General features: G+C 45.7%; 1 protein-coding gene across 1 annotated transcript in view; it reads right to left on the bottom strand.

The window, feature by feature from the left end:
• CDC25C (cell division cycle 25C) overlaps positions 1-15,254 on the bottom strand; it is a 184,209-nt gene that overhangs the window by 132,074 nt on the left and 36,881 nt on the right. Inside the window, exon 4 of the mRNA XM_063927873.1 lies at positions 9,420-9,465. Coding sequence (XP_063783943.1) covers positions 9,420-9,465 — 46 coding nt within the window. The remainder of the gene's footprint in view (positions 1-9,419; positions 9,466-15,254) is intronic.

The raw sequence follows: 15,254 nt of genomic DNA, 5'->3' as shown, positions 1-15,254 counted from the left end.
GACCACAAGGCAGCCTTTGTATAAATCACCAAACCCTGTGGGTAAGTCAAATGTGGTAACTTGTTTTTCTTGTCATAGACAGTAGGGCCTTTACATACCAAGCATTCCTTTTTGCTGGCTGCATCGGCACCGACTAATCTCCTGGGAAGAGACTTATTGTGTAAAATGGGGTGAGTCATCTATTGTACTCCTGAAGGTGTATTCTTGGACATACCTGAGAATCACGCTCAGGAAGTGCAAGACATGTTAGACTCCCCATCAAAATTAATGTCACATACCATTATGACAAATAGGACTCCATCCCAAGTAGAAGAAATGACATCCCAGATACCAGAGTCACTTTGGACTAAAGACGGACAAGACACTGGATTGATGGCAAACGTAGCTCCAGTAGTTGTACAAGTAAAAGATGGTAGGATAGCTCCAAAAATCCCACAGTACCCTCTGAAGCCAGAGGTGGAGTTAGGAGTTTACCCAGTAATAGAGCGCTTGCTACAACAGGGCATTCTGGTAAGAACGTCCAGCACTGCCAATAGTCCCATCTTCCCTGTGAAAAAGAGTGGGGGGAGGGGTTACCGGCTAGTGCAGGATCTAAGGGGGATTAACAAAATAGTTGAGAGTCAGTTCCCCGTAGTGCCAAATCCAGCTGTCATCCTTATGCAAATCCCTCCCACTGCGAAATTTTTCACTGTTATTGACCTCTGCTCCGCTTTCTTTTCGGTACCTCTGCACCCTGACAGCCAATATTTGTTTGCATTCACATACAGAGGAGTCCAATACACATGGACTCGATTACCACAAAGGTTTCATAGACAGTCCAAGTATATTTTCCCAGGCTTTCATGATTGTTTACAGTCTTTCCAACCAGAGAGTGGATCAGTATTAATACAGTACGTGGATGATCTACTACTGTGTTCTGATTCATTGGAAGCATCCCTGAAGGATACGAAACAGCTCCTGTTTCATCTTTCAGACACAGGACACAAGGTTTCCAAAGACAAGTTGCAATTATGCCAAACTAAGGTAAAATATTTGGGACACTGTTTAACACAAGGACTGAGACACCTGACCGCTGATAGAATTCAAGCAATTAGAGACATGACTCTGCCACAAACCCAGCAACAGATCAGAACATTTTTAGGAATGTGTGGGTATTGCCGTAACTGGATCCCAGGGTTTTCCATTCTAGCGTTACCTTTGCAGGAGATGGTCTCCTCAAACAAACCTGATCGGATTTCGCATACAGACGAGTCCGAGATGGCATTTGAGAGACTTAAACAGTGTCTAACGCAGGCACCAGCATTAGGTATGCCAGACTATGGGAAACCCTTTGAGCTGTACGGAACAGAAAGTGCTGGTTGCGCGGCAGGCGTCTTAACCCAAAAGCACGGTGATGCCAGCAGGCCAGTAGCATACTACAGCGCTCAGCTAGACACGGTAGCGCGATCCCTCCCCACATGCTTGCGAAGCGTTGCTGCGATAGCATTGCTAGTAATGAAAAGCGAAGATGTAGTGCTAGGTCACAACCTCACAATTCATACACCACATGCAGTGTCAGCCTTGCTAAATTCTGCCCAAACCAGGCACGTCTCATCAGCGCGGTTTACAAGATGGGAATTGGCACTAATGGCCCCCGTAAACATCACCATAAGGAGATGCAGTGCATTAAATCCTGCAACATATCTCCCAGGTGTGCCTGGACAGGCACAAAGGGTGGAGGATGAGAGTGGTGGGGAAGGAGAATTTAATACAAAAGGAGGACACACATGATTGTATGGAATATTTGACCCAAAATTTTACCGCAAGGCCTGACATCAGTGACAACCCACTGGAAGATGTAGATCTAACTTTCTACACGGACGGTAGTTGTCATAGACAGTCAGACTCGGGAGACTTGTGTACTGGATACGCAGTCGTAGATGACCAAGGCACCATAGAAGCGGAACCGCTAGGCCCACCTCACTCAGCCCAGGTTGCTGAACTGGTCGCCCTAACCAGAGCATGTGAATTGGCTAAGGGCAAATCAGCCAATATCTACACCGATTCTAGATACGCATTCGGGGTAGTCCATGATTTCGGAGCCCTATGGCGCCTCAGAAATTTCATGACGGCAGCTGGTACACCGGTAGCGCATGCAGCTCACATCAAAAGGCTTCTAACAGCGATACAGGAACCCGACAGAGTGGCTGTTATCAAGTGTAAAGCACACACATATAGCCAAGACCCAGTATCACTTGGTAACAGCCGAGCAGACGAAGCAGCTAAGTTAGCAGCTGGTACCCCCAGACAGACAGACACCACACAACTGATGGTATTTAATACCATCAACACACAGAAGCTGTGTGAGATGCAAAATTTGTGTTCCACACAGGAAAAGGCAGTCTGGAAGGCAAAAGGATATGGCCAGGAGTCCTCAGGACTCTGGACGGATGGACAAGGTAAACCGGTGGCCCCCAGAGCATATCTTCCATGTTTAGCTGAGGCAGCTCACGGGCTGACTCATCTGGGCAAGGAAGGGATGTGCAAGTTGGTAAGAGCATATTGGTGCGCCCCAGGATTTTCATCTCATGCAAGTAAGAGAGCAATGTCATGCCTTACATGCTTGAGAAAGAATATCGGAAAGGCAATACCAACAGAACCATCTCATATCCCACCTACAGGCGGTCCTTTTCAGGTAATACAGATTGACTTTATTCAATTACCCCCTTGTCGAAATTTGAAATATGTACTTGTTTGTATAGATGTATTCTCAAATTGGGTCGAAGCATTTCCTGCGGCCACAAATACCGCTATGTTTACTGCTAAGAAAATTGTGCAGGAATTTGTATGTAGATATGGTATCCCTAGAATAATTGAAAGTGACAGGGGTACCCATTTTACAGGTGATGTCTTTCAAGGAATGTGTAAGTTGATGGGAATTGATAGCAAGCTGCACACTCCATACCGTCCACAGGCGAGTGCGAAGGTGGAAAGAGTGAACAGCACTATTAAAAATAAACTGAGCAAAGTTATGGCAGAAACAGGATTGACATGGCCAGAAGCTCTACCCATTGTACTGTACAGCATCAGAACCACTCCCAGGTCCCCTCTTAATCTGTCTCCCTTTGAAATCTTGTTTGGTCGACAACCGCATGTTATGATTAACCCTCAGGATGATTTGAAGTGTAACAATGAAGTAACTGTAAAGTACTTGATTAACATGAGTAAACAGCTAAGGAATCAAAATGATAATTTGAAGTTGGTGATTCCTGATTTACCAGATAGTAATTGTCATGACATTGAACCTGGGGATTATGTAATGATACGGAATTTTCTACGCTCAGGTTGCCTTATTGACAGATGGGAAGGACCATACCAAGTCTTATTGACTAGCACTACAGCATTGAAAGTTGCAGAGAGAGAGACTTGGGTTCATTCGTCCCATTGTAAGAAGGTTGCTGATCCAGAGAGGTCCCGTGATAAGGAACAGACGGTAGAGGAAGTTGTATCACTGGAGTGTCTGTTCCAGGAGGACTGAGGCGGCACCTGAGCATTGAGAATCACAAGATCAAAAGCAGTTGTCGATTCCCTGTTCCCTTTTATTGTTTTTCTCCACTTCCCATCCCCCCTCCCTCAAATTATTTTCCCCCTTCTCCTTCTTCGTTTCCTCCTATAAGATGGACTTGCCCCAAGAGACTGTGATCCGGATTTTCCTGTTGACCATGATGTTGACCAGAGCAGTCTGTTCCGGCGAGAGTACCATGGAGGTCGAGAGAGGTTCTGGAATGGGTTCTGATGACAGAGATGAAGGCGTAGTTTTCCGAGAACAACATAATCAACAAGCAAAGGAGAGTATCAGAAAACGATCCGATAGCATTGACCATAGAAGGAATTGTGAAGGATTGTTAGCTGAAGAAAACTGTATCTGTAGGCTCTGTGACAATGTAGTTGAAGATGGGTGCATCAAGAAATGCCAATCCAGTTTTAATATCCACATGGACCAGCATCCCTTGAGTGACTATCACTCCTTAGTGGGTAGTGTGCTAAATCAAACAGATTGTTGGGTATGCTCTCAAGTACCTCAAGGTCATAGCAAATCAGGACTAGTACCATTTCCTTTAACGATAGGGGAGGTACTTGAGCTAAGTGGTGGGAGGCCGGTGGACAGGAGGTTTAATATCTCCAGTCCTCCTAGTTTGAAGCTCCACCAATATCATGTGGATAGATCCCTCATATGTTTTAACATTTCCAATCCCCGAAAGCCGGGAAATTGGGAAGTGTCATGGAGTAACCAAACCATGACCTTTTCATATAGAGCAGATAGAATGCCGACAGATACAGAGCTTATACGCCACATAGCCAGTAGAGGAAAATCTTTCCGATATAGGTATACCCTAGGAAATAGGATTACGAGAGTTGGAGAGGTATCACCAGGATACTGTGCACATATCGTACAAGCTGATACGTGTACTAGACAGATGGGAGAATTAGGGTTAGGAGATTTCACATGGAAGATGTGTAATATGGTTATGTCCTACTCCGTCCCATATGTTCTCCCCGATGATGCATATTTCATATGCGGGAGGAAGGCGTATAAGTGGCTTGCCCCAAACTCTGAAGGATTGTGTTATATTGGAAAAGTACTGCCTGAAGTAATGACTGTATCACATGCCAAAATGAAAGATATACACCGTGTTGCCCAAGCTCCTTATACTCATACCCATTACGAGCACGTAGTTAAACAGCACCTGATAGAAAGAACAGAGCATCCGGCCTCTGACATGATCCATGAATCCACCGGGATTCAGTTTCTAATCGCGTTAGATATCACTCGCACCGCTAGAGGAGTGTTGAATTATAAATACATATCTGCGCTCGCAAATTTGTTAGACAATATCACAGAAATGTATGATGACATGTTTAGGTATACTGGAAGAGAACTTCAAGCTTATAAAACAGAACTGGTTCAGCATAGAATGATTCTCAATTATCTCACGGCAGTGACAGGTGGATATTGTGTCACACTGGCAACGCAGTACGGCGTGAAATGTTGCACATATATTACAAATAGTACCGAGGACCCGGTCGAGGTCATAGACCAAAAGATGGACGATATTCTCCAACTGAAGTGGGAATTTCGCAGGAGACACAATCTCACTCTTGCTGCTGTAGGTAATGAGCTGACTGGTTGGGTGTCATGGTTGAACCCGCGAAATTGGTTCTCTGGTTTAGGAGAATGGGCTCAAGGAGTCATAATGGATGTTGGGAAGTTTCTCCTATGTATCTTAGGTGTTATCATAACGATTGGCTTGATATTTAGATGCGGTCAGGCTTTAACGAAGTGTAAACGAAGTACCAGGGTGATGAGTTTAAGGAGTGAGGAAATTGTAATTCCAATGGATTTGATTTATGACCCAAATGTAGAAACAATGATGTGATGAAAATGCGATTTCTACGGTCAGTTTCTTTCACCTGTTTTTCCGTTTTATCCAAGGTAAAAAGACCCACTTGGACGAGGAATTTGATGATCCTGTATACAGACAACTGATGGATTAAAGAAGAAGTTTTGACAACCTTATACACAGATATTTGATGAACTTTGCCATAGACCCCCAGTTTCCCTAGAAATTTTAAAATTACGCTAGCCCAACACTTTTGTAAGTCTATGGACATTGACAAAGCTTTTTGCCCACACGCCTTTTGGCAAAAGCACAAAGAAGACTGCATTCAACAGACACCGAACAAGACTTCAACCGACAAATGTTCATTTACCTGACATAGAATACCACTGCATTTACCGTAATTATGTCTTTTCTTCATCTCTACAACCTTCAGGTAATTACACACATAGTCGATAGGGAATACAGGCACAGATATCAGCAATCACATATTCCCCCATTCATGTATCATCAACTAAAATGTGCTCCCCATTTTGTTACAACCACAGCCGAAAAGAGCTCGGTAAAGTTTGACAGCCCAACCACAGACCCGTACCACGGGATAAGAAGGAATTCAAATGTATACTTCGCAATGCCTCGAAGCTTGATTTAAAACACGTACGGCACGATGATACATGACCCCCAAACACGGATTCATACACACATGCTTCTGCTATCTCACTAGGTCATACCCTTTTCCTACCTTCTCCTCTCCTCCCCTACCCAACCATGTAAATGTATTAACCCCTGACATATATTTTTCTCTTTTTGAAACGTTTTAGGAAGTGGCAGTTATTGTTGACTGCCAAAGGGTGGACTGTCAAAGTCAGAAAAATATCACGATGCACACTGCCATATTTGCACCTCATACAGGTCCGCGCTGCGCATGCGTGCGCTCTCCCGTGCGTGCGCATACTCGCTGTTGCGGGCACCCGCGGTATGTGCATTTACGGTAGAGTTCATGTGTTCATAGCGTGCGACTCAATTGTTACATATTTCCACTATATAATGTATTTTGTAGATCATGGTCCCTTTGATAGATTCTGAAAGTTTGGTTAATGTAGCATGTTCATGGACAGAGAAATCCCTCTTTGTTTGATACGAAGGGTCAGACAGGAGTAATACTGTGGTGTTTAGTATCCATCGGAAGAGTATTTAATTAGCAATATTCCGGTGTTGGTTTGAAGCGGATTAATCGCTCGTGCGAATAGTTATGGACATAAGAAGTTTATGTCCATTTACTGTTATTTGCACTTACTTATCCATGCGGCGGATACGTTTCCCACCCACCTGAGCAGTTGGAAATCGTCACAGCCCACCTGTATGAATCAACCTATGACCTTTTGTTATAATGCGAGGAGGAATTCCTGTGTCCAATGAACAATGAGATTGTAGGGACCATTGAATTGTATTGTGTGTGGGGCATAAATAGACAAGCCGATCACATCCAGCTTACTCTTCAACGGTTCTCATTGCTGAAAATCGGGAGCTGGATGTCCAGAGGCGCATGCGATCGTTCCCCTTGTGCGTAAGTTTTCTCCGCAATCATATTGTCTTTCTTGTTATTATGGGCCATATCTCTCTCTTCTCTTTCTCTCGTATTCTCTTAAACGTAATAGTATTGTATTGTATTTCATGTGTAGTTACCTGGTTAGTTAGTCTATGTTATATTGTAGTGTGTGACTTGTATTGTATTATTCTTTTTGCAAGTATAACATTCATATAAGGCGTTAGACCCTAAGCACGGTATCTGTGTATTTCTTATAGTGTTAAGTATTCACAGAGCGTCGGTGACGCTCAAACAGCTTTTAAGTTAATAAGGTTACACTGTGTTGCATCTACACCCTATCTCTACACTAAGGTTTTACAGCATATTACATTGTTTATGGTTTAGATTTAAAGGTTTAACATTGTGAGCGTCTGCGCCGCTCGTGATCTCCTCGTGGTCTCGAGCGTCCGCTACGCTGATAGCGTAGCATTAAGGTAGTCGCTCACCTATAGTGTGTCCGATACCAACAGCGTATTCTCGCGAGCGTTTGTATCGCTCGAGCGGCCCGCTCCCGATACAGCGTCCGCTACGCTATAGCGAACCATTATGTTAGTCGGCAGCCAATAGCGTGCCTGCCTGTGATCTCTTGGCCGTGAGCGAACGTGACGCTTGAGCGTCTCGACCTCGGCTAAGCGATCGCTACGCAACGTGCGTACCCTTACGGTACTCCATACGTCAATAGCGTACAGTGTTCTTAGGCCTCTTAAAGGGTTTTAAATAAGATAAATATTTAGCTTTATCACACAGCACAGACAGCGCACAGCCAATCAGGTGAGTGCCACGTAGTAGCGCTTCCTGATTGGCTGAAGGGACCTCTGACAGGAGTCACGTGGGGTCCCGGCACATTCGGGGAAAGGTGTCTCATGTGTGAATATGGGACCCCTTTCAGTCCGCAGGATCGGGTCATTGCGCTTTGTTTTTTTGCCAAGTACCTGGATTATTTTCTGGACGTGGATGTATCTCTGGACGCTGGAAGGTGAGTATAATTATCTTTTATTTTCAGGTATCCGTGGATTCTACTTGGAGAAGAGGACCGACTGCTTCGTGTCAACATAGGTAAGTATGTGTGTGTCGGCAGTATGTAATAAAGTTGTACAAGTCACGGTGTGTGTGTCCTGTTTTTATTTGGGTATTTTTTCCCAGTAGTACTACAGGTACCAGCGGACCCGTTTTTCTCCCGCATGCTGGTACTTGTGGTTCTCCAAATACCAGCTTGCGGGGGAGGCTTGCTGGGACTTGTAGTACTACCGGAAAAAACAATATTCTTGTCATTTTTCTCAAGGCTATCAGCCTCCCATCCGCAGCCATTGGATAGGGGGGGACAGCCTCGGGCTTCACCCCTGGCCCTCGGTTGGCTGGGGGGGACCCCTCGATTGAAGGGGTCCCCACTCCCCCAGGGTACCCCGGCCAGGGGTGACTAGTTGGATATTTAATGCCACGGCCGCAGGGCACTGTATAAAAGTGACCCCCGGCTGTGGCATTATCTGTCCAGCTAGTAGAGCCCGATGCTGGTGTGAAAAATACGGGGGACCCCTACTCTTTTTGTCCCCCGTATTTTTTGCACCAGCATCAGGCGCAGAGCCCGGTGCTGGTTTTAAAAATACGGGGGATCCTCTGTCAAATTTTTCCCCGCATTTTTAGAACCAGGACCAACTCGAAGAGCCCGAGGCTGGTTATGCTTTGGAGGGGGGACCCCACGCCATTTTTTCCCGTTTTTTAAAATCGCGGCAAAATCCGGCAAATCGGCCGTTTTTCGCCCGCGGGAATGTCGAATCCGTTTTTCATTGATTATGGTGAATTCCGGCAGCCACCTGCCGGAATTCACCTGTCGAATTGTGTCGAATTTAAAAACGGCGATAATTTGCCGCGATTCGCCGTGAATTGCATATACCCCTAATTGTCTTAGCTGCTTCAGTTGACTTTTACAAATAAGAAGCATTATTGGAAGTGGGTCACTGCAAAGCTAATATGATGGTAGCACATCTCAATATATTAAACATAAGAATTGTAAGTAATTAGGAGTCTGTTGGTCCAAAACGGCAAGCATGCAAAAATAGTAATTTTCACCCATGTGCAGTTATATACAGTACATCTTGCAATGTGACCACCCATATACTGTATGTTGACTTGGTTTGCTACCAGTCATAATCAGAGTGGGCTTAGCTTGCAGTTGTGGACAAGCCCTCAATAAACTTACCCTATGTGGGAAAGTCTCATCACAACCTGGTAAAGCCTCTTCGGCTGTAAGTGTTGACGTGACTGAAATGTGTACAACTGTGGCTCTCCTGTACTTGTGTGCAAGCAGTGCTGAAGTATGTGCAGTGCAATAACGCATAAGGTATGCTTTGCAAACAGGAATACGTTAAACCTAGCATCAGCCCCAAAGTCTGTATGTTCGATATACACAGATGTAAGTATAGTTTGAGTAAGACAAAAGTTGTGTGACTACTTACAAGTCATCAAGCTGGACACACTCTGACTTTGGAGATACCCCATTACCTGCAGCATGCAGAGGGAAAAAAAAAAGAAAAAATTAAAATACTTAAGTATTACAGTATATTTCAGCTGGAGATTAAAAAAAAAAAAAAAAAATATGGGGAAGGACATTTAGACAGTCCATTCAAACGCAAGACACCTTAGTAGATTTCAGCTTCAATATAGACAACAATACATTTTAAATATGCAAAGTTCCAGCCAGAATCCATCAAAATATTAGCGCTCAAATGCAAATTAAATACATACTGTATATAAAAATTAATTCTCATTAGATGTAGAGAAAGATACACAAATACACACTTAAAAAGATTTATGCAGTGGTAAAAAAAAACAAAAAAAAAAAAACATTTGAAATGCCGCAATTTACAATTACAATAATGCCCCATACACACTGGGCGACTTGTGTCTGTGTGCTAAGCGATCTAGTTAATACACATCGCTATACACACAGCGATGTGTGCTGAGCAATCTGTGCTAACCAGTGTTTTCTTTATGCATGCTAGGCGATCTGACTAGATTTATACTGCATGCATGATTGATCCGAGCCGGAGATAGCGACGCAGCGCATCGATATCGCTATGGGGCATACACATGGAGCGATTTGTGCTCAATTTCTAAGCAATCTAGTCAGATTGCTTAGAAAATAGGCAAAAATTGCTCCGTGTGTACCCCCCATTAGTTTTATGGTTCTTGCTGACAGTTTGGAATTTTGCAGACATTTACATTGCAGAGTACTGTTTCTGGCTCTTTTTAAAAATAGTTCTGTATGGGTTACAATTGTCAGTTTATACATCCTCTGTGTTGGCGATTTCATGCCAAAATATAGGCAATAATGAAACACCCGTTTAACATGAATTCATAGGGAAAAAAAATAATGTTTTTGCCAGTTTGATCTAGAGATGAGCGGTTCACATTTATTCGGTTATGTTCGGATTTAAAAATAAGAATTTACTTACCGATAATTCTATTTCTCGTAGTCCGTAGTGGATGCTGGGGACTCCGTCAGGACCATGGGGAATAGCGGCTCCGCAGGAGACAGGGCACAAAAATAAAGCTTTAGGATCAGGTGGTGTGTACTGGCCCCTCCCCCTATGACCCTCCTCCAAGCCTCAGTTAGGATACTGTGCCCGGACGAGCGTACACAATAAGGAAGGATAATGAACCCCGGGTAAGACTCATACCAGCCACACCAATCACACCGTATAACTTGTGATCTGAACCCAGTTAACAGTATGACAAACGTAGGAGCCTCTGAACAGACGGCTCACAACAAATAACCCGATTTTTTTGTAACAATAACTATGTACAAGTATTGCAGACAATCCGCACTTGGGATGGGCGCCCAGCATCCACTACGGACTACGAGAAATAGAATTATCGGTAAGTAAATTCTTATTTTCTCTAACGTCCTAAGTGGATGCTGGGGACTCCGTCAGGACCATGGGGATTATACCAAAGCTCCCAAACGGGCGGGAGAGTGCGGATGACTCTGCAGCACCGAATGAGAGAACTCAAGGTCCTCCTCAGCCAGGGTATCAAATTTGTAGAATTTTGCAAACGTATTTGTCCCTGACCAAGTAGCAGCTCGGCAGAGTTGTAATGCCGAGACTCCCCGGGCAGCCGCCCAGGATGAGCCCACTTTCCTTGTGGAATGGGCCTTGACAGATTTAGGTTGTGGCAAGCCTGCCACAGAATGTGCAAGTTGAATTGTGCTACAAATCCAACGAGCAATCGTCTGCTTAGAAGCAGGAGCACCCATCTTGTTGGGTGCATACAATATAAGCAGTGAGTCAGACTTTCTGACTCCCGCCGTTCTTGAAATATATATTTTCAATGCCCGGACCACGTCCAACAACTTGGAATCCTCCAACTCGTTAGTAGCCGCAGGCACCACAATAGGCTGGTTCAGGTGAAACGCTGACACCACCTTAGGCAGAAAATGAGGACGCGTCCGCAGTTCTGCCCTGTCCGTATGGAAAATCAGATATGGGCTCTTATATGATAAAGCCGCCAATTCTGATACTCTCCTGGCTGAAGCCAGGGCCAGTAGCATGGTTACTTTCCATGTGAGATACTTCAGCTCCACCGATTTGAGCGGCTCAAACCAATGGGATTTGAGAAAATCCAAGACTATATTAAGATCCCACGGTGCCACTGGGGGCACAACCGGGGGCTGTATATGTAGTACTCCTTTTACAAAAGTCTGGACTTCAGGAACTGAAGCCAATTCTTTCTGGAAGAAAATCGACAGGGCCGAAATTTGAACCTTAATGGACCCCAATTTGAGGCCCATAGACAATCCTGTTTGCAGGAAATGTAGGAATCGACCCAGTTGAAATTCCTCCGTGGGGGCCTTCCTGGCCTCACACCACGCAACATATTTCCTCCAAATGCGGTGATAATGTTGTGCAGTCACCTCCTTCCTGGCCTTTACCAGTGTAGGAATGACCTCTTCCGGAATGCCTTTTTCCTTTAGAATTCGGCGTTCAACCGCCATGCCGTCAAACGCAGCCGCGGTAAGTCTTGGAATAGACACGGTCCCTGCTGAAGCAGGTCCCGTCTTAGAGGTAGAGGCCACGGATCCTCCGTGAGCATCTCTTGAAGTTCCGGGTACCAAGTTCTTCTTGGCCAATCCGGAGCCACTAGTATCGTTCTTACTCCCTTTTGCCGTATAATTCTCAGTACTTTTGGTATGAGAGGCAGAGGAGGGAACACATACACTGACTGGAACACCCACGGTGTTACCAGAGCGTCCACAGCTATTGCCTGAGGATCTCTTGACCTGGCGCAATACCTGTCCAGTTTTTTGTTGAGGCGGGACGCCATCATATCCACCATTGGTTTTTCCCAACGGTTCACAATCATGTGGAAGACTTCTGGATGAAGTCCCCACTCTCCCGGGTGTAAATCGTGTCTGCTGAGGAAGTCTGCTTCCCAGTTGTCCACTCCCGGAATGAATACTGCTGACAGTGCTATCACATGATCTTCCGCCCAGCGAAGAATCCTTGCAGCTTCTGCCATTGCTGTCCTGCTTCTTGTGCCGCCCTGTCTGTTTACGTAGGCGACTGCCGTGATGTTGTCCGACTGGATCAACACCGGCTGACCCTGAAGCAGGGGTTTTGCCAGACTTAGAGCATTGTAAATCGCTCTTAGCTCCAGTATATTTATGTGAAGAGACATCTCCAGGCTTGACCATACTCCCTGGAAGTTTCTTCCTTGTGTGACCGCTCCCTAGCCTCTCAGACTGGCATCCGTGGTCACCAGGACCCAGTCCTGTATGCCGAATCTGCGGCCCTCTAACAGATGAGCACTCTGCAACCACCACAGAAGAGACACCCTTGTCCGTGGCGATAAGGTTATCCGCTGATGCATCTGCAGATGCGATCCGGACCATTTGTCCAGCAGATCCCACTGAAAAGTTCGTGCGTGGAATCTGCCGAATGGAATCGCTTCGTAAGAAGCCACCATCTTTCCCAGGACTCTTGTGCATTGATGCACAGACACTGTCCCTGGTTTTAGGAGGTTCCTGACAAGTTCGGATAACTCCCTGGCTTTCTCCTCCGGAAGAAACACCTTTTTCTGAACCGTGTCCAGAATCATTCCCAGGAATAGCAGACGTGTCGTCGGGGTCAACTGAGATTTTGGAAAATTCAGAATCCACCCGTGTTGTTGCAGCACTAGTTGGGTTAGTGCTACTCCGTCTTCCAGCTGTTCTCTGGATTTTGCCCTTATCAGGAGATCGTCCAAGTAAGGGATAATTAATACGCCTCTTCTTCGTAGAAGGATCATCATTTCGGCCATTACCTTGGTAAAGACCAGAGGTGCCGTGGACAATCCAAACGGCAGCGTCTGAAACTGATAATGACAGTTTTGCACCACGAACCTGAGGTACCCTTGATGTGAAGGGCAAATTGGGACATGCAGGTAAGCGTCCTTTATGTCCAGGGACACCATAAAGTCCCCTTCTTCCAGATTCGCTATCACTGCTCTGAGTGACTCCATCTTGAACTTGAATTTTTGTATGTACAGGTTCAAAGATTTGAGATTTAGAATAGGTCTTACCGAGCCGTCCGGCTTCGGTACCACAAATAGCGTGGAGTAATACCCCTTTCCCTGTTGTAGGAGGGGTACCTTGACTATCACCTGCTGAGCAAACAGCTTGTGAATGGCTTCCAATACCGTCGCCCTGTCTGAGGGAGACGTTGGCAAAGCAGACTTTAGGAACCGGCGAGGGGGAGACTTCTCGAATTCCAACCTGTAACCCTGAGATACTACCTGCAGAATCCAGGGGTCCACCTGTGAGCAAGCCCACTGTGCGCTGAAATTCTTGAGTCGACCCCCCACCGTTCCTGAGTCCGCTTGTAAGGCCCCAGCGTCATGCTGAGGGCTTTGCAGAACCCTGGGAGGGCTTCTGTTCCTGGGCAGGGGCTGCTTGCTGCCCTCTCTTACCCCTTCCTCTGCCCCGAGGCAGATATGACTGTCCTTTTGTCCGCTTGTTCTTATAGGAACGAAAGGACTGCGGCTGAAAAGACGGTGTCTTTTTCTGTTGGGAGGGGGTCTGAGGTAAAAAAGTGGATTTTCCGGCAGTTGCCGTAGCCACCAGATCCGATAGACCGACGCCAAATAATTCCTCCCCTTTATACGGCAATACTTCCATAGGTCGTTTGGAATCCGCATCACCTGACCATTGTCGCGTCCATAAACTCCTTCTGGCAGATATGGACATCGCATTTACTCTCGATGCCAGAGTGCAAATATCTCTCTGCGCATCTCGCATATAAAGGAAAGCATCCTTTAATAGCTCTATAGTCAATAAAATACTGTCCCTATCCAGGGTATCAATATTTTCAGTCAGGGAATCCAACCAGACGACCCCAGCACTGCACATCCAGGCTGAGGCGATGGCTGGTCGCAGTATAATACCAGTATGTGTGTATATACTTTTTAAGGTAGTTTCCAGCCTCCTATCTGCTGGATCCTTGAGGGCGGCCGTATCAGGAGACGGTAACGTCACTTGTATTGATAAGCGTGTGAGCGCCTTATCCACCCTAGGGGGTGTTTCCCAGCGCGCCCTAACCTCTGGCGGGAAAGGGTATAATGCTAATAACTTTTTTGAAATTAGCATTTTTCTATCTGGGTTAACCCACGCTTCATCACATACATCATTTAATTCCTCTGATTCAGGAAAAACTACAGGTAGTTTTTTCACCCCCCACATAATACCCCTTTTTGTGGTACTTGTAGTATCAGAGATATGCAAAGCCTCCTTCATTGCCGTGATCATATAGCGTGTGGCCCTACTTGAAAATACGTTTGTTTCATCACCGTCGACACTAGATTCAGTGTCTGTGTCTGGGTCTGTGTCGACCGACTGAGGTAAAGGGCGCTTTACAGCCCCTGACGGTGTCTGAGACGCCTGGGCAGGTACTAACTGGTTTGCCGGCCGTCTCATGTCGTCAACTGATTTTTGTAATGTGCTGACATTATCACGTAATTCCATAAACAAAGCCATCCATTCCGGTGTCGACTCCCTGGGGGGTGACATCACCATTATCGGCAATTGCTCTGCCTCCACGCCAACATCGTCCTCATACATGTCGACACACACGTACCGACACACAGGGAATGCTCTTATCAAAGACAGGACCCCACTAGCCCTTTGGGGAGACAGAGGGAGAGTTTGCCAGCACACACCCAAGCGCTATAATATATATGGGAACAACCCTATATAAGTGTTGTTCCTTATAGCCGCTTAAATATATAAAAATATCGCCAAAATATGCCCCCCCTCT

This window comes from Pseudophryne corroboree, chromosome 6 (genome assembly GCF_028390025.1).
Source record: "Pseudophryne corroboree isolate aPseCor3 chromosome 6, aPseCor3.hap2, whole genome shotgun sequence".
NCBI classification, from domain to species: Eukaryota; Metazoa; Chordata; class Amphibia; order Anura; family Myobatrachidae; genus Pseudophryne; species Pseudophryne corroboree.
This window is presented reverse-complemented; position numbering and strand designations above follow the sequence as displayed.